This window comes from Acartia tonsa, chromosome 12 (genome assembly GCF_053477335.1).
Source record: "Acartia tonsa isolate MP-2025a chromosome 12, ASM5347733v1, whole genome shotgun sequence".
NCBI lineage: Eukaryota > Metazoa > Arthropoda > Copepoda > Calanoida > Acartiidae > Acartia > Acartia tonsa.
Genome location: NC_137271.1, coordinates 256,454 through 277,165, shown reverse-complemented (window position 1 = coordinate 277,165; position 20,712 = coordinate 256,454). Strand labels below are relative to the sequence as shown.

The 20,712-nt window shown below is 28.7% G+C and overlaps 1 protein-coding gene across 1 annotated transcript in view; it reads left to right on the top strand.

The window, feature by feature from the left end:
• The first annotated feature begins 2,336 nt into the window (after nucleotides 1-2,336).
• LOC145334405 (uncharacterized) overlaps nucleotides 2,337-20,712 on the top strand; it is a 75,707-nt gene continuing 57,331 nt past the window's right edge. Inside the window, exons 1-19 of the mRNA XM_080179858.1 lie at nucleotides 2,337-2,397; nucleotides 4,077-4,112; nucleotides 6,733-6,861; nucleotides 7,394-7,489; nucleotides 7,991-8,052; nucleotides 10,165-10,240; nucleotides 10,861-10,989; nucleotides 11,229-11,264; nucleotides 12,037-12,159; nucleotides 12,603-12,698; nucleotides 14,778-14,839; nucleotides 16,965-17,040; nucleotides 17,305-17,481; nucleotides 17,717-17,781; nucleotides 18,295-18,336; nucleotides 18,652-18,702; nucleotides 19,321-19,362; nucleotides 19,675-19,725; nucleotides 19,822-19,899. Coding sequence (XP_080035984.1) covers nucleotides 6,750-6,861; nucleotides 7,394-7,489; nucleotides 7,991-8,052; nucleotides 10,165-10,240; nucleotides 10,861-10,989; nucleotides 11,229-11,264; nucleotides 12,037-12,159; nucleotides 12,603-12,698; nucleotides 14,778-14,839; nucleotides 16,965-17,040; nucleotides 17,305-17,481; nucleotides 17,717-17,781; nucleotides 18,295-18,336; nucleotides 18,652-18,702; nucleotides 19,321-19,362; nucleotides 19,675-19,725; nucleotides 19,822-19,899 — 1,374 coding nt within the window. The 5' untranslated portion in view covers nucleotides 2,337-2,397; nucleotides 4,077-4,112; nucleotides 6,733-6,749. The remainder of the gene's footprint in view (nucleotides 2,398-4,076; nucleotides 4,113-6,732; nucleotides 6,862-7,393; nucleotides 7,490-7,990; nucleotides 8,053-10,164; nucleotides 10,241-10,860; nucleotides 10,990-11,228; nucleotides 11,265-12,036; nucleotides 12,160-12,602; nucleotides 12,699-14,777; nucleotides 14,840-16,964; nucleotides 17,041-17,304; nucleotides 17,482-17,716; nucleotides 17,782-18,294; nucleotides 18,337-18,651; nucleotides 18,703-19,320; nucleotides 19,363-19,674; nucleotides 19,726-19,821; nucleotides 19,900-20,712) is intronic.

Here is a 20,712-nt window from a genome sequence, read left to right as displayed (position 1 = left end):
TCAGAATAGCATGGAAATGATCATAGCCTAGCCATTATAAGAGTTAAAACATGAGAATCTCTTCACTCTTCTTAGAAGTTAAAGATGAGAATAACTTAAGTACTTTAATCATTATGAAGAGTTAAAAATATGGAAATATCTCCCTTAACTCTATAAAAATTTTTTGAGAAAATATAAATCTTTTTAAACTCTTGAAGGTACCAATCTGGTTGGTACCACATAAATTATTGTAGAAATCCGATATTTCATAAAATTTTCATGATACAAAAAATTCTACCTATTAATGTATAACCTAGTTACATTTGCGTTGCTCAGTAATGGATCAGTAATATTTGACATAAATCACTTCACACAAATTCATTTCACATAAAACATTTCACATAAAGTATAATTTGACATAAACTCATTTCACATAAAGGTAACTTTACATAAATAGAACATTTCACATAAACTCATTTCACATAAAGGTGCACTTGACATAGAGGTACATTTGGCATAAAGGTACACTTAGCATAAAAGTACACTTCACATAAAGGTACGCTTCACATAAAGGTACATTTACCATAAAGGTAGATTTGACATAAAGGTACATTTGACATTAAGGTATATTTGACATAAAGGTACACTTGGCAAAAAGGTACATTTCACATAAAGGTACATTTTACATAAAGATACATTTTACGTAGGATATATTTTACATAATAATGTTTCACATAACATACATTTTACATAATAATGTTTCACATAAAAGTACATTTTACTTAAAGGTAAACTTTTTTATGTGATTCATTCACATAAAGGTGCACTTCACATAAAAATGCATTTCATAAAAAAAAACTCATATAAAGTTATATTTCACATAAAAATGTTCTACATAAACGTACATTTTACTAATAGGTAAACTACACATAAAGATACATTTCACATAAAAAAAAATTTCGGTTCTCTTCACATAAAGGTACATTCCACATAAAGATACATTTCACATAAAGATACACTACACTTAAAATTACACTTCACATAAAGTTACATAAAGGTATGTTTGTCATCAATTACTGGTACCCAAATTTTATACTTGTACCCAAAGTTTTATACTGGTACCCATAGTTTTATACTGGTACCCAAAGTTTTTTACTGTTACCCATAGTTTTATACTGGTACCCAAAGTATCATACTGGTACCCAAAGTTTTATTCTGGTACTTAAATTTTTTTACTGGTACCCATAGTTTTACAGTGGTACCCAAAGTTTTTTACTGGTACCCAAAGTTTTATAGTGGTACCCAAAGTTTGATACTGGTACCCAAAGTTTCATACTGGTACCCAAAGTTTTACTGGTACCTAAATTTTCATACTGGTACCCAAAATTTTATACTTGTACCCAAAATTTTGTACAGGTACCCAAAGTTTTATACTGGTACTCAAAGTTTTAATCTGGTACCTAAAGTTATATACTGGAACCCAAAGTTTTATGCTGGTACCCAAAGTTTTTTACTGGTACCCGAAGTTTTATAGTGGTACCCAAAGTTTTTTACTGGTACCCAAAGTATTATAGTGGCACCAAAATTTTGATACTGGTACCCAAAGTTTTACTGGTACCTAAATTTTTATACTTGTACCCAAAGTTTTACTGGTACCTAAATTTTCATACTGGTACCAAAAATGTTATAATTGTACCCAAAGTTTTATACAAGTACCCAAGGTACTTTGTTGTCCCAGGAATCAATATCCCAAAAATTAGATTAATCAGATAATTATATAACATAAAAATTTGTTGTTAAAAAAGTAAAAAAATCAACATGTTTAAAATGGACGCATGGACATTCTGGTACTGATTATAGAGATGCTACGCTTTCTAAATCGTACCTAACTACTACAGGAATCACCATGCAAAGTTTTAAATTGATAGGACAATTCGAACATGCCTTAATCAGCAAAAAAGCTATCCGTCTTGGACAGATAGACCGACCCAAAATATAGAAAAGGTGACCCTTATCATAAAAAAGCTTTGCTTTTAATAAAATACCAAATTGATTTTAAACCATGGAATCAATTAAAAAATAACCAATAAGCCAAATAAATATAAACTAAAATTTGTGGGCAGATGTAAACGTCATCAATTTTACTATGTGCACCCCCAACGACAGCTGAAAACCATGTATAGGCTTCATGATTTTAAAAAAATTAATTTTTTTGTTGGTATAAGTTGGCTAAAGCATTCAATTTGAGAATTTACTTTATTTGATGAAATATAATTTGTTATACAATAAATGATAATATAGCGATGAACCGGTTTTAATCCTCTGAAAAAAATATAATTCAATTATGATTTAGGATGAGAGGAATATTATCCTTTATTGTTGTGTTTGGTGCATTGTTTGATACTGGGCACTGTGCAAGTAAGTATTCTAGATTCATTATATCATTCACAATAAATATAGAAAGTCTAGATGATTATTTCATTAGAAGGACCAATAGTAACGCAGTGTAGGATTAATTATCATAAACAGATTTCCACATTCAGCATCTTTGGGCTAAAAAAACTAGTTTTAATCTTACGATTGTACATTTTAATATTGATATAAAACTGGATATAATATGATGCTAGACAAAGATTTTCCGTGTGGCTGTGAAACGGTTCTAATCTACTGGATATTAATCTGTTTTGAAGCATTACGAGAAAAATTGTTAAAATTCTTAACAAAAGAATGATTTTTTTTTAAGGGTTTACTCATTACCAAAGTAGCACCTATAAACTCTTTTTATTAAGAAATTAAACAAAATAAATTTAAATCAACAATTAGACGTTTTTTTTCTAATGCAGTAGACCAATATATTGTAGTTGTTTTTTTTGGCATTTATATTGTTTTATTAATAATAAGATTTTTTATGCACAACTTTGGTAATTCTTAAACCTAAAAGTGCAATTTAATCAATGACAGTGTTGAAAATACTTATAACATGTTTTATAATTTTTGATTACACATTTTTTATACATTTATCTGAATTGTGTATCAAAAGCATAAAGAACTTTTTTCTTTAGATTTTCTACTTTGCAAAATGTCTTGGTTACTTTTTGCAATATATTTGCTTTAAAAAAAGATTCTATATCTGATATTCACATTTAGGATGATAGATTTTCTGCCAATTATTGTGTTGACTTTTTAAAAAATCATCTATTTTTCCTATACTTTTTTTATCATAAAATGTGAGAAACAGCTTTTTTTATATTTAAGGTGAAAAAAGTAACACTTAAGAAAATTTTGTTGTCTTAAGTATATTCTAAACTTATAGATAAACAACTTTAATAATAGGATTTTTTATAAATCTGTCATTTAAGGCAAGGAATTAATTTTGCAAATTAACATTGCAGATTTTTGCAAGTAACTTGCACATATGATTTCTACAGATTTTCTAATTTTCATAGGCGTTTTCTATATATATTCTTCTTTCCAAAATACCTCTCTTGTCAAGATTGGAGAAAAATAACTTTATAGTCGAGATTCCATAACTGTGTAATGTGACAAATAATTGTCAGATTATACAACAATAAAATATTGAATTCTTAATTTCTCTACTAAATAGTTCACATTTTTGCCACTAGGTCTCTGACTTAAAAAAAAAACTTTTAAAATAGAATAGGAAAATCTTATTTAAATTATTTTCCCATTTCACTGTTTTTTTGGTACTTTAAAATAATTTAATATAAAAGATTATATAATCTATAGTAGACAATATGTTTTTCTTCAATATGAATAGGTTTATGCATAACCTTTAAACAGAGTTAAAAGGTAGAAAAATCTTAACTCTATATAATTTTTTTTTTATATATATAAATTATTGTCTAAATCAGTTGCAATTTTGTGTAGAAAAATTTTTATCTTAATATTTTGATTAATTATGCTATGTTTAATAAAACATTCAAAAATGAAAGAACGCATTATTTCAATTTTGTTATTAAATTTTCAGCAAAAAAATAGAAAAAAAATTTTACTTAATTGTGGATTAAAATCTTTTTGACAATGATGACTTTTTTTTATTGATTTTAATACTAAATTTTGAAAACTAATTATTTTAGGTTGTCCATATGGATGGTCTATAAATCCTGATTCAGGTAAATTTAAAGTATTTACACATATTCATGAAGAAAATATCAATAGTCAAGTACAATTTTGAGGGGGTGGGGGTGAGGAAGAGTTATCAGTGATCGATTTGCAACTTGACTATAAGCGCCCAATTTAATCTACTTACATGAACCTTAAGAAATTTTTAAACATTCTATTTAAAAGCAATACCAAAAGTAACACTTTGGAAATTTTATTGCAAGAAATTGGTCTTTAAAAAAAGCCTTTTTATAAGTTCAAAGATCATCAGAAAAGAAAAATATAAATGAGTTATTTAAGCAAACAAAATTTAGCATAAATGGATATTTAAATCCCAAGGTATTAAATGATCGAGCGTTAGCTCATAATTTAATACCGAGGGATTTAAATATCCATTTATGCTAAATTTTGTTTGCTTAAATAACATTCTATTGCAACAAAAAGGTGATGTTAGCAAATAATTTCTTGAATAAAATCATAAAACGTTTTTTCATTTAATTTTCATTTTTTTCACTGTTGTGTTTTTATTTGACATTAAAAATAAAAATCATAAAAAATCTTTCAAATCAAAGAGAAAAAATCTTTGAATTATTGGTCAATTTAAGTTCAAACATTTTTTTTATTGTAAAAAGTTAATTTTTTAAAAATATTTTAGAAAAAAAATCTTCTAACAAAAAAAAATTATCATAATCCAAGATGGCGTCAATACATGTAAAATAATATTTTCAAAACAAAAAATTAAAACTTGAATATCTTTTTTCACAGATTGAATTTCAAAAATCGGTCTGACAGTTTTTCCAAAGTCAGTATGATCTATCGAATGAAAAAGGTTTGAAACTGATAGAACATTTCTTTAAACTAAAACATATTTTTTCTCCCATTTTTTCCCACACTACCAAAAAATGAAATTCAATGAAAATTAAATGGTTCTCACGGTAAAAAAATTTTCTCACGGGTCCAAAAAATGAATTTAAATGAAAATCATATGTACCATTTAAATCAAAATAAATGGTTCCCACATTCAAAAAATTTTCCCATGCTTGACATTCTTGAAAAATGCTAAATAAATGGACATTTAAACAAACCAAAGATCGCGTTTTTTGCAATGGAATGAGTATTAAATGATGAGCTAACGCTCGATCATTTAATACCTTGGGATTTAAATATCCATTTATGCTAAATTTTGTTTGCTTAAATAACATTCTATTGCAACAAAAAGGTGATGTTAGCAAATAATTTCTTGAATAAAATCATAAAACGTTTTTTCATTTAATTTTCATTTTTTTCACTGTTGTGTTTTTATTTGACATTAAAAATAAAAATCATAAAAAATCTTCCAAATCAAAGAGAAAAAATCTTTGAATTATTGGTCAATTTAAGTTCAAAGATTTTTTTATTGTAAAAAGTTAATTTTTAAAAAATATTTTAGAAAAAAAATCTTCTAACAAAAAAAAATTATCATAATCCAAGATGGCGTCAATACATGAAAATAATATTTTCAAAACAAAAAATTAAAACTTGAATATCTTTTTTCACAGATTGAATTTCAAAAATCGGTCTGACAGTTTTTCCAAAGTCAGTATGATCTATCGAATGAAAAAGGTTTGAAACTGATAGAACATTTCTTTATACTAAAACATATTTTTTCTCACCTTTTTTCGCACACTTCCAAAAAATGAAATTCAATGAAAATTAAATGGTTCTCACGTTAAAAAAATTTTCTTATTATTATTATTATTTGATTCTTTATTTGTCTTAACTATATACATAAAAAGTTAACATATGAATTATAAGAGTTATTATAACAATATTAAATAAGGACTACTCCAAGATATTCTCTTATAAAAAGTGTAAGTTCATTGTAAAGCAGAAGTAAGCAATAAAAAGAAAGAAATTTTGCCGTTTAACATAAAAAGTGTACATTTAAATTAGGTCAATACTAATTCAACATAATTCAAAATTTTCTCACGGGTCCTAAAAATGAAATTAAATGAAAAACATATGTACCATTTAAATGAAAATTAAATGGTTCCCACATTCTAAAAATTTTCCCACGCTTGACATTCTTGAAAAAACCTAATTAATTGAATATTTAAACAAACTGAATATTGCGTTTTTTGCAATGGAATGAATATTTCCTGACGTTTTGTTGAAGTTGACTTAATTAACTAATATGCTTTCATTTCTCTCATTTTTATATCCCTATAATATAGTAAATGTCTGTCTGTCTGTTTTTCTGTCTGTTTGTCTGCCAGTTTTTCTGTCTGTTTGTATGTCTGTTTGTCTTTCTGTCTGTTTGTCTGTCTGTATGTCTGTCTGTTTGTCTGTCTGTTTGTCTGACTGTTTGTCAGTCTGTTTGTCTGTCTATTTGTGGCAAAACTATTTTTGGTATATAGCTGATTTAAACATTGATTAAACAGAAACAATATTATGTGTCCCAAGAGGCCTCTAGGGGCTCATGATGTCTGTTTTCAGTGTTAATTAATTTAATGCCCAAGTAAAATTAAAGCTTGGTACCCGAGTCAGTTACAGATTTGTGTTGCTATTCTGCAGCTGTTTAACCCTGTAGCTCTATTACTTTAAAATGTTAAATTGTAATTGTTATTATTATAATCTCTAAAATGTTTACAGGAAATTGTTACAAAGTGATGACAGTTAAAAGAAACTGGACCGCGGCCAATGCACATTGTCAGGCTGAAGGTGGAGAACTAGCTGAACTAGCTACCATAACGTCAATGGAAGAATGGCAATTTGTTAAAGGTTGGCAAAAAATCTAAAATTATAAATATTTTTTTTTTTTTAAATTAGACTTTAATTGAGACAAAATTTCGAGAAGGCCAAAATTATTTCACACCAATTTTGGTTGGAAAAAAGCCTCAGTTTACAAAAAACTTGTAAATAATGAACAATTTTATCATTAGTTCAACTTAAAAAAGGACAGGAAAAAGTTTGACAGTAAATTTCCATTGATGAACCTATTATTTTGTAATATAGACTAAGAATTAATTAAAAATTTTATATTTTTTTATATTTTCTTACTAGTAGTATAAGGTATGCCAGCAAACCTTTCTGATTCATATACTTACAGCACAATTTTTAAAATCCGTTAGCAGTTTAAAAAATAAATATTATTCTTCAGGTATTTCCATTTTCCCATCCGGCAATACAACATTTAACATAATTATCAACACTCTCAAAATGACATGAGATAAACAAGGAAAACATTTTGATAAAGATACATCTTCTGTAAAGTAAATTTGTTAGATTTGACAATGCTTTATTCCCTGTTCAGGTCTATTGAAAAATACTGGTATCTGGAATCGTATGTGGATTAATGGTAAAGATGAGACAAATGAGGGCACATGGGTGTGGCCAGATGGATCTACAGGTATCAGCCTTTAAATGAGTTAAATAGTATTTATAAATAACTGGTTATAGTTTTTTTTTTACAATCCTTCGCATTAAAGGGACTGTTTAGTATTTTTGATATGTTTTAAAAACATTTTCTAAGCAATACTTATCAACAAAAAACGTCATATTAACAAAATATCAACGATTTATGACTTGATATTACATTTTTTGAGAGGAAAAAAATGAAAAACACAGAAAATTAGAACATTTTTGATTACTGTTTTTATAAGCTTAAAACTGCCTATTAATGTTTTATTAATGTTGTAACATTCAATTTTAAATTAGTATTTTAGAAAGAAATAATACCTCATTTTCTTTAAAGGGTGTAGGAAGCGAAAAATGACTCTGACTCACTTATAGTCTGAAATTCATTAACAAACAGGGGACTTGCTCAAAATTTTCAGCCCTCTAGCTCAAATAGGTGCTGAGATAATACGCCCCCCCCTCCCCTCCATAAATCATCAAAATTTAAATTTAGTATCATTCTCTGATTGGTTTATTGGAAGACCTGCTAAAGACACTACAAGAAACTGCATCACAGTAAGCAAATTTTATGATATTAAGGGACTATTTTATAATAAGGGAATAAAATTGAATTGATTTAAAGAGCAAATGTTTAAATAAGGAATACCTTTCACATTTATTTTAATATTTTATTTTGTACCATGACTCACAAGGCAGACCAAGGAGATTATATTTATACTTGAAGATCATCAGTACATGGAATCCTTAATGAAAATTTCAGCCTTCTAACTAAAATAGCAGTCAAGGAAAATTATTTACCTCATACAGACAGAGTACCATAGTAAATTATAAGAGGAAGCCTGCAAGAAATACCACGCTTTAACTGCTAAAATACTGCCACAAGTAGACCCTTCTTCTTAAAATTTGATGCCTTCATCTTCATTAAACTGTTTTTAACCTATTTTTGAATGGGGGGTCAAAAATATACTAGGACAGCTATAGAATCAGACTGCAGAGCCCAAATTTGAATTAAGTCCCCAATAAACTTTTTTTTGGGGATTTAAAAATGAATTTTTAGTGTTGCTCTAATCATTTTGACCGTAGCAAAAGTTTTTTTTTTACTTCGGGTAATATTGTGGCTTACAGAACATTTTTATATAATTCACTTTATATTGATACAATAAAAAAACATTACTCTGTTCATTGAAAATAATTTTTTTTTTTCCAAAACAATTAATTTCATTGAAAAATCTAACATTTTCAATAAAACAAATAATCCTGAAATCTAACCAATAAGAAGTCTTGTTTTATATAATTCTTTACAATTCAAAAAAAGAGTGTTTTCACAAAGTGACTTATTTCCAATGTAGTTAAATATTTTTTATTTAATTAAAATGAAAAGAATGAAAACCATACACATAAAAGATACATACTTTTTAAAATTATTTTAAAAGATAAGTTTTAATAATCTTATTTTATAACACATTTGTATATGTGACAAAAATAAATTTGTTGTATTGCATAAACATTTGTTGTCATTTAACCCTTTACAGCCATTTTTTATGTTTTTAAAATAAGTAAGAGAACACAAACATGTTAATTCGTTGATATATTATAAAGAATTAACTTTTTAGTGAATTTTTATAGTAAAATCATAAGGCCTAATTTTACTCTATACCAGAATACAATATTTATGAAGCAAAACACTCTAAAAGCTACGAATTTTACCCAAATAAAAAAAAAACTTTTTGCTTCGGTCAAAATGATCACGGCAACAGTAAAAATTAATATTTAAATCCCCCCCAAAAAGTTTATTGGGGACTTAATTCAAATTTAGGCTCTGCAGTCTCATTCTACTGGTGTCATAGTATATTTTTTATATACGTTTTAAAAATAGGTTAAAAACAGTTTAACCAAAAAATAATAGGCATTTCAAAATGACATTTTTAATTACATGAAAATTTTGAAAGATTTCCATTGCTAATAATAGAAATTTCAATATTAAATTACGACGCCTAGACACAAAATTATAAGCTTATCTTTGTCAGAAAATTAGGTTGGCGGTAACTATAAAAACAAATGAAACTAATACAAGCTCAGCTGTGATTGGTTAAGATACTCTTGGTACAACGCAAGTTAAACTGAATTTTAAAAAATGATTTTGATTATAAAATGTGTGTTTTTATTGCAAAAATCTAATCAGTTACAGGCAACCTAACTTTCTGACAAAAACAAGCTTATAATTTTATTCTAGACAACAAAGTTTAATTTTGAAATTTATATCATTAGCAATGAAAATCTTTCAAAATATTTATGTAACTAATAATGTCATTTTATAAGCAGTTCTAGATTAAATGACAGCACAGTAGGATAAGGGGTCAAATAAAAAAGTAATAGTTATTTCTCACATTGTATTATAAATAGCTTGCCGCGGATATAAAAATGTGAATTATAAGATTAAAACCAGTTTTTTTAGCCCCAAGATGCCGAAGGCACAGGCAAAAATTTTTATATTCGTAAAAAATGGATACAATTCAATTCTATACATAATTTTTCAGTATATCTGAGAATTAGCTCTAATCCACTAGATAGTAATCCGTTTAGATTCAGAAGCAATACTGGAAAATTAATTACATTGTATTACATATTGGGGTATTATACAGTATATCTGATCATAAAATCTTTCAGCTAATGCAGGATAAACAATGGAGATGGCATGATGTAGATTGCTCTAGTACCCGTATGTCTGTGTGCAAGAGATCAGGTTACTAAAGATACATTATTTTAGTACAGACACAAATTATTCATTTCTCTTTTCAAATGGGGTAATTGTATGAAAATTATTTGAACTTAAATCAGTATTTCGTCTATTTTATGATATCATATGAAATAATACAGCATTTAATAAAGGAATTTAAATTTTTAAACTTTAGTTTTCAAATTATCAAAATTATTCTTGTGATATACGCTAAGATATATAAGTTGGAAAGAATTTTAATGTTAGAGGTAGATTGAAATCTGCGTCAAATTTTAAGGATTTTTAAAATAAAATTCATTTTTGTATAATTCTTTATCTGAAAACGGAAATACAATTTAGGTTAATTAATTTTGACATTTGTGATTGGTGAATTGAAAACTATCTGCGCTCTGATTGGAGAAGTTTAAGTGTCGTACACCATTCAACCAATTGAGCGCAGGTAGTTTTCAATCCACCTATCACGGATGTCAAAATTAATTAACTTAAATTGCATTTCCGCTTTCAGATAAAGAATTATACAAAAAATGCATTTTATAAAAAATCCTTAAAATTTGATGCAGATTTCAAATCTCCCTCTAACATTAATATTCTTTCCAACTTATATATCTTAATACACTCATCTTTAGAGATGACAACATGCCCATCATGCCCAACTTGCCCAACTTGCCCACCTGTGATTACTTTTTCATCTACAACAACATGCCCACCAGTGCCAACTTGCCCACCTGTGACTACTGTTCCAACCACAATAGCAGGTATGATCTTGCAGGTCCTGATCATCCAGGTCTTAAGGAAAATTTAAACACCTACTGTAACTAATAGGAGACATAACCTAGACACTTCAAATGATAAATATCATGTAATTTTCTCACAGACCATTGGCATTACTTAAAATCTTGTCCCTTTTCCTTATTCAAGATCTAGCTATAGGGCTTAATCTTAAAGAGTTAGATTTTTTAAAGGAAAGAAATTGATTGTTTTATTATTATTTCAGTTACATGCAGTATTGGATATGTTGGTGGAAACACAGGTAAACTAATTTTGAATATCTTTAATTTAAATTCAATAACAATCAATTAGAATAGATGGTATTTTACTTAAAAATCATTTTACTCAATCCTTAAAATTTTGTGATTATTCTCTGGTTGATAAGAATTCCTTACAACAAGTGAGTCAAAGTCAAATTTCGCTTTTAAAGATTTCTGAAGACTGCAGGATCATACCTAGAATCTGAAATTGACTTGAATACCTTTTTCATATTGGGTTGTACTACTATATTTTAGTATTTTGGTAACACAAACTGCTTTGTTTAAGTCAAAAAATATGTTGCTTTTTACCTGGCTGACCTTCCAGGTTTGCTGGCATCCTGTGCCCGCCAAGATGGAGATATTAAAAAAAATATGTTTTTCATGGGTTTTTTTTGACCAGAAAAAGATTTTTTACTATTATATATTATTTGTATTCATAATCTAGTCATACTATAGTATTCATTTTTAAATTTGACCAAGTAAATTTTTTACAATATTAGTAATAATGATATGTCTGAACATACTAGATATTGCATATTAATAATTACTTTTACTATGGTACACAAACCATGAGTGCTGTAGTGAAAATTTCATCAGACAGTTGGAAATTGTTAGCTAATTTTTTTTTATTTCTCTCTAGTTTTTCTATCAATTAATTTTAAATATGTGCAAAAATGGTTGTTTTAATGAATAAACTAACTTTTTTTGTTTTTTCCAACTTGGAATATTTCCCCTTAAAATTTATTTATTTAATAAATTCTTAAATATTTTCAGGACATTGTTACAAAGTGTTAAAGGATACAATGAGAACTTGGAATGCTGCAAAGTCTGAATGTGAGGCCCAGGGTGCAGAACTTGCTTCCATACGGTCAAGTCAGGAGTGGCAATTTGTTAAAGGTTAGTGAAAATTCTTTATGCATAAAAGAATTGTGTTGTATAGAGGGTAGCCCTGCATGGTTAGTGCACTGCAAGTTGCCTCGCTGAGAATTTAGTCCTAAGGTGGTATTAGGCTATTTTTCTTCTTTATTTTTTACCTCTGTGAATATAGAGCCACTAGATAAAATGGGCGAAGCTTCTAGTAAGAAATAAAATGACATTTTATCAATAAATTATAGCATCCATTTAAAACAAACAAACATTTAAAAGTTTTTTAAGTGTTAGAACTTAAAAAAGCAGTATATAAATGTACAAGTCTAAACAAAATAATAAATATGAAAAGTTGAATAAACAATGAGATTTATCTGTACATACCAATTAACCCCAGTTACAAAAAAGCTTTGCTGAAATACTGAATCTTAAAAAAACTAGTATCATATCTATCTACTTATTTTATTATTTAGAGTTGTTCAAACAGAGTGGAGTTGATAATCATGTATTTCTTGGTGGTACTGATGCTCAACAGGAAGGAACATGGTTGTGGACAGATGGATCTCCAGGTAATTTATAACTAAACTAGCGGCTTTGCCCCTAGCCTCTAGGAGCTTTGCCCCAAAAGGTATAATTACATTTTCTATTACCAACCCAGTAGAAAAAGATTTTAATGGATCGCAAATTTTCGCACCTACCCAGCAAGAAAAAATGCGAATGTATAGCAAATTTTCACGATTAAATAATGAATTCACAAAATTTGCTATGTTCGTAAAAAAAGAAATGGGGGGATTTTTTGATTTTTTTGGGGGGGGGTTGGGAAAATAGCCTCAAACTACCACAGGACCAGTAGGTATTTTCCCTGAAGAGTAGAATCCAATCGGTTCAGTGGTTACCGAGATCTTCAGGGACAGACAGACAGACGGACAGACAGACAGTTGAACAGACAGACGGACAGACAGACGGACGGACAGACAGACGGACAGACAGACGGACAGACAGACGGACAGACAGACGGACAGACAGACGGACAGACAGACGGACAGACAGACGAACAGACAGACGGACAGACAGACGGACAGACAGACGGACAGACAGACGGACAGACAGACGGACAGACAGACGGACAGACAGACGGACAGACAGACGGACAGACAGACAGACGGACAGACAGACGGACAGACAGACGGACAGACACAGAAGGACATACAGACGGACAGACAGACAGACAGACATACAGACGAACAGACATCATTCTACTTTGTATTATAAACAAGGATGACAACATCCACAAGTAGCGAAGCTCAAAAACTATAAATAGACAACTGGAAATGATCTATAGAGTATGTAATAAAAAACTTCAATAACAAAAATCACGAAACCTTTTAAAATGTATATTGTATAATGTTTTTTTGAAGCATTAAGCTAATAAGAAAAAACGTTAAAATCTAAAATTCGATTTAGCACCCCAAAAAAAAGTAAGTCTTTAAAAAACTTGGTCAAAATATGAAGAATGTTGACTTAATTAATCACTAAAAAATCCAACCGTTTATCTTGAACAGGAGTTGAGAAAATCACAAAAACTTGAAAAACTAGGAATTGATCTATTACCCTAACCAATAAAGGTATCTTAATAAAAATAGGTGGAATTATGTACAAAGTAAACTTGTTCAATCCCTGAAAATTTCAACTGTCTATCTTGTATAGGGATTGAAAAAATCATGAAAACATAAAAATCTAGGAATCGATCTAGCACCCCAACCAATAAAGGCATCTAAATAAAACTTAATCGAAATGTGTAAAATCTAAATTTATTTAATCCCTGAAAATTCCAGCCATTTATCTTGAACAGGAATCGAGAAAATTACAAAAACGTAAAAATCTAGGAATCGATCTAGCACCCCAATTAACAGACAGATGGACAAAACAATGTATAGATTAGATGGGCATATTAGATGTCATATGAATCTTCACTAAAAATTTCAGTTGTCTATCTTGAATAGGAGCCGAGAAAATCACGTTTCCCCCATAGCGTTACAGACGGACTGACTGACTGACGGACGGACGGACATAGTGAATTATAGAGTAGCTTCGCTACTAATAACTTTAAATGCAGCTAGCTCCCAAACGACTGATGCAGCTAGCTCTCAAACAGTCACTGTATACATATCATTAGAACTGGATTTAGAAAAGATCTAAAAGAAACAAGAAATAGTCAAGAACTAAACATTCACAGGAAAGGCACAGTAAACAAAAACGTGCAATTTTTTAAAACAATTTTCGCGCGTTTTTGTGTGATGTGCAGTTTTTGCTCAGTTATTATAGTTAATAAAATTGTTGATTTTTTTCTTATTAAATTTTTTCCTATTAAAAAACACCCTGTATAATATTTCCAATGGGAGGCCTTATCAATTAGCCTGAAACCTTCTTATTAGCCTTGGACCAATACAATACTCCCTGAAAGATCTTAACGGTCATATACATTTACTGGTAGACATACTGTTACTTTATTATTTCGGATAGACAAAATTAGTTTTTTTTTATAAAATCAATCCTGCAACTTAATTTTTACCTATATTGCATGCAAATAATATTAAATATTTATTGCCTTTGAGTATTTGTATCACATTCAATTTTTTTTTATTTAGCAACATTCTCTGACTGGTATCCTGGTAAACCTGCTAATGGCACTAATTGGAACTGTATGGTGGTAAACAAATTTAAAATAAACTAGACACTTTAACAAAAACTAATATTGAACTGTATTGACAGGTATCTTAAAATACTTCTATACTAGATGTGTGAGAACATTTCTTGTGCATATGTATAACCTATTAAAAAAGTATCACTTTAAGGAGCCGGTATTTCTTAATGTATAATCAAAAACAGCATATTTCCTTGTTCTCTATACATTTCCACACAAGCTTATGTAAAATTTCAATAGATTTTTAGAGATTTTTATAGCTAAAGTTTTGAAAAAGTGACTAAGTAAAAAGTAAATTTTATATGAAACGACTTTTTTATCAAAATCAAGGAAAAATTCTTTTATCTTTGATACTAAACCCCGAACCACTTCATTATGCAATCTACATTTTCCTGGATATTTTGTCTACGGTAGACCATAAGTGTACTGTAAGTACATTGTTTCTATTTGTTAAAGCAACACGTATGATAAAAGAAAAAATCTATATTTTTGTATTTTTTACCGATCCACTTCATTATGCAAATCAAAAGAAAATCAATGAGAAAACGTTTGTTTTGCCCTTTTCTCCACTTTTAAAAAATAATTCTGATAAAATAACAATTTTTTAAGGGATTTATGCATTAATTATAATGAAAAACAGTTTAAGGTAGATTTTATTGATTTTTCTAAATAAGAAATAATTGAAAAAAAAAGAAATTCTATCCCAATCACTTTAGAGGACAGCTGCCGACCCCCAGTCTTATGGATGAAGCTAAATACATGCAAAAAATATAAATTTGCCTGAAAAGTATACAAAAATGTTTTTTGATGTGTTAAAAAAATCCATTTTAAAATCTTGATTTTGAAGATGATGGCCTTTAAGATGCTCTTACTGGTGGTGATGGTGAGCTAAATGTTATCAAAGTGCATGCCCTTGAAGAAAACTTATATATTGAACTATGGTCCAATTTTTGTAGTCATAGCAGCCTCCAGCCAAGCAATATTAAAAAAGAAAAAAATTGCAATTTTAATTACTAAAATTCATAAAGTAAATAATGTAGTTTTTAGATAATGTTTATATTTCATGTCGAGAGGCTCCACTGGAGGCAGCTATGACTACAAAAAATGGTACATAGGTTAATAGACAAGTTGTTGCAATGGTCATGTACTTAGATAACATTTAGCTCACCTTCACCACCAGTAAGGGCATCTTAAAGGCCATCATCTTCAAAATCAAGATTTTAAAATGGATTTTTTTAACACATTAAAAAACATTTTTGTATACTTTTCAGGGTAATTTTTATCTTTAACATGTATTTAGCTTCATCCATAAGACTGGGGGTCAGCAGCTGTCCTCTAAAGTGATAAGGATAGAATTTCTTTTTTTCAATTATTTCTTATTTAGAAAAATCATTAAAATCTACCTTAAACTGTTTTTCATTATAATTAATGCATAAATCCCTTAAAATATTGCTATTTTATCAGAATCATTTTTTAAAATTGGAGAAAAGTGCAAAACAAACGTTTTCTCATTGATTTTCTTTTGATTTGCATAATGACGTGGATCGGTAAAAAATAAAAAAATATAGATTTTGATTGAAATGTAAGCATTTTACTTTAAAAAGAATCTTTTTCTTTTATCATACGTGTTGCTTTAACAAATAGAAACAATGTACTGTAAAGCTGTACACTTATGGACTACCATAGACAAAATATCCAGGAAAATGTAGATTGCATAATAAAGTGGTTCGGGGTTTAGAAACTAAAGTTTAATAATAAATTTAGGTTTTAAAATAAAGACATTTTTTACAAATATTTTTTTAGTCTGTTTGCATTTTGTGGAAATGTATAGAGGTCAGTTTTTATAAAGATATATTGGGTAATACAGCATAGGGTTAAAGAACCCTGCAAGGAAAGAAAATTTCCCCCTTCTTCAATTGATTTAAAAATAAGGTGGGCGTGGGGATTTACTGCTAGACATATATTTCTTGGGAAAGCAACAGCTTATCCTTCCTTTTACATTGATTCACAATTCTTTTATTATTTTGTTTATTATTTCACTATATACTATTTTCATTGATTATGAAAAAATTTGCTCATAATGTGCCAATAATGCAAGAACATGATTATGTAATAGCTTTCAAACTTTCAGGCAAATTCTGATGAGAGCTTTAGGTGGGTAGATGGAACTTGTTCTAACAACTTCTTTGCTGTGTGTAAGACACCAGGTAATTACAGATACTTAAATTGTGTACTTAAATATGTTAAAAACTTTTAACATAAAGTAACAGTAAAAAATCTTTTTTCACATTTTTTATCACACAAAACGCTTAAGATTTATTGGTGCAAAAAAGTATTTACAATTTAATTTTAGGCAATTTTAGATTCTTACTAAATTATATTTTGTGAAAAGATCTGAAGTTTTTATTAAAGTAACTGACTCTATAATTCATTACCCCATGTCTGGAAATCTAACTTTGCATTTCATTTAGTCATGCCTTTAACTACCTCTCCAGCACCAACTTGCCCACCTGTCCCTACCTGTCCGATTACAACAACATGCCCACCAGCTCCAACTTGCCCACCTGTGACTACCTCTCTATCTACAACAACATGCCCACCAGCGCCAACTTGCCCACCTGTGACTACTTGTCCAGCCATAATACCAGGTATGATCTTGCAGGTCCTGATAATCCAGGTCTCAAGGAAACTATAAACATTTTTGACTAATGGCCCAACCACTTTAAATCCTTTCTAACCTGCTAAACTTTCCCTGCACAAGGTAGAAAGAACAATAATTTCAAGATAGATAAAGATAAATTTATGCAACAAAATTGAAAGACTGGTAGGATCATACCTGTAACAAGTGTAGAAAAAAGGTGTTAAAATAATTATTGTATTAAGAAAGTCTTCTGGATGAATTGAGAGCTATGAGTAAAGTAATAGAAAATTTGAAAAAACAAAATGAGGTATCCTATTACATAAAGTAGAAGGCGTTTTTTGGCTGTCCCAAAGAATCTCGTTAACCAATGAACCAAAATTGATCTCCTTTAAAGTGAAGCTTCTTATAGGTCCTGGGAAGGTTTTAAACTATTTTTTGGGAGTGTGACTTCACCCCCCTCCCCCCCAAAAAAAAATTTTGTTTTACTCTTTTAAAACTTAGATTCAAAATTGAATGAGGTAGACTTTTCCCCCTATTACCTTAAGTGCCCCAAGAGCCTTCTAGGGGCATAGTTGCTAGTTTTTGATATTGTGCAAAAACAATTCAAAAACTAAAATTTAATAGAAAAAATAAACATCACAATATGCATAGAACTGTGTAGTATAGGAAATAGGATTTTCACAGCTATCTACTTTAATTTTATACTTATTCTATATTTTTCTAATTTTAATACAAAGAGATGTATTTACAGGTGTTTGTATTTTATTAAAGTTTAATGTCAAAAAGTAAACAATTAATTTTACACTTTTTTAATATTCAGGATTTGATGGGAAAAACTGACTTGCAAACAAATTTGACTATGGTATTATTTTGAATTAAATCAACAAACAAAAAGCTATGAGCAATTGAAAATATTTATTAACAATGTTTTGAAGAAAATAATTTACTTATTTTTTAGGAGGTACTAGAGGGGGGGGGGGGGCGGGGGGGATATAATCTACAAAATTGGATGATGGGCAGGCCTATATCCATCTACATTATATTTTTCATAAAGAAAAGTTATATTTTTTTAATTGGTTCAGGGTTTTTGAATGAAACAGACACACAAAATTGTATATATATGTTATAGAATACAGTATAATCATATAATTCTATTGTAAAGAGTTTGTCTTTTTAGGATTTAATGGTGGAATTAGAAAATTTGGAGGAACAAACAAACTTGACAAAGGTACTATATTTTAATAAGTGATATATTTTGATATTATGGAAAGTTCCCAAAGAAATAATAATTCTCAAATTATCATATAATTTTGGTTGGTTTAATTTGCGTTTGTAAGCATAAAATCATAGCCGAAACAAATGAAACCAATACAAGCTCAGCTTTGATTGTTTGTTGAGCTGATTCAGCCTTCTGATTGGCTGAAAATCCTATACTTAGTTACTTTCAACAAAAATCTATGACAAAAAAAATACACTTATAATTTTGTTTCTTAGCTACATAATTTAATTTCTAAATTGCTATCATGAGCAATAGAAATCTTTCAAATTTTCATGTACATGAAATGTTATTTTAAAATGTCCACAACTTTTTTTTTGTTTCAGCTAAAGGCTCATAATTTGGGTTATTTGGTATACATTTGGCAGTTTTTCAGCAATTAGATTGGTATATTGGCAGGGTTCCTCTAGGAGCACTGAAAGTAAGAGGGTGGGGGGGGGGGATATTGTCCCTCTCTTTTCTATAAGAAATAGTTACTATAAAGATTTTAATAAAGATCAATTTGCTTCAACAATTTTAGGATATTTTAATATTTTAAACAATTAATTTTACACTTTTTTTAATATTCAGGATTTGATGGGAAAAACTGACTTGCAAACTAATTTGACTATGGTATTATTTTGAATTAAATCAACAAACAAAAAGCTATGAGCAGTTGAAAATATTTATTAACAATGTTTTGAAGAAAATAATTTACTTATTTTTTAGGAGGTACTAAAGGGGGGGGGCCGGGGGGGATATAATCTACAAAATTGGATGATGGGCAGGCCTATATCCATCTACATTATATTTTTCATAAAGAAAAGTTATATTTTTTTAATTGGTTCAGGGTTTTTGAATGAAACAGACACACAAAATTGTATATATATGTTATAGAATACAGTATAATCATATAATTCTATTGTAAAGAGTTTGTCTTTTTAGGATTTAATGGTGGAATTAGAAAATTTGGAGGAACAAACAAACTTGACAAAGGTACTATATTTTAATAAGTGATATATTTTGATATTATGGAAAGTTCCCAAAGAAAGAATAATTCTCAAATTACCATATAATTTTTATTCTTTTTAGACTGAAATTAACAAAAATATAGATGCTAAATTTGATGTTGTATATACAGATCATCAAATTTTGAAAAATGACTCTCAGGTAAAATTGAAATTACTTTCTTTTTTATGATTCAATGATTAAAAAATTGCTAATAACATTTGTTAATATCTTTTTCATCAAAGGATTGAATACATTTTTTAAAATTTATTAATAAATAGTGAAAAGCCTCAAACATCCAATTTCTCCTAATTTTAATTCACACTATGAACAATTGTATAATTGTAATTTATTAATTTGGACTAATTCTGCTTAAAATATTATATTAACTTTTACTACTTCTTAAATTTTAAAAGCAAAGCTTTCCTATAATTTAGGTCGTCTTTTAGTCCATAACATTTAGCTCTTTTATTAATGTTAAAATTGTCCTGTTAAGGTGTTTTTTTTTAAATAACTTTACTGCAGCTGAAAAAAAACGTTAGCTAGATCTTAATAAAGTATTGAGTCCTGGCAGATTTAATGGAGCAAACAAACCTAACTATGGTATTGTCTTATTATATATTTTTGGTTAATTTTTTCAGTTGTGAGTAAGATCCTTAAAGGAACCCTGCAAGAAATATAACGCTTTAACTGCTTAAAGACTGCCACAATTAAACCCAATACCCCAAATTTGAAGCCTTCAGCTTCAATAATAAAAAAGTTTATAAGCATTTCAAAATGACATTTAAGTAATGAAAATTAGAGATTACATTATCAAATTACATTGCCTAGACAAAACATATAAGCTTATCATTGTCAGAAACTTAAATTGTCCGTAACTGATTTAATTTGCCTGTTGGTTTAATTTGCGTTTGTAAGCATAAAATCATAGTGGAAACAAATGAAACCAATACAAGCTCAGCTTTGATTGGTTGT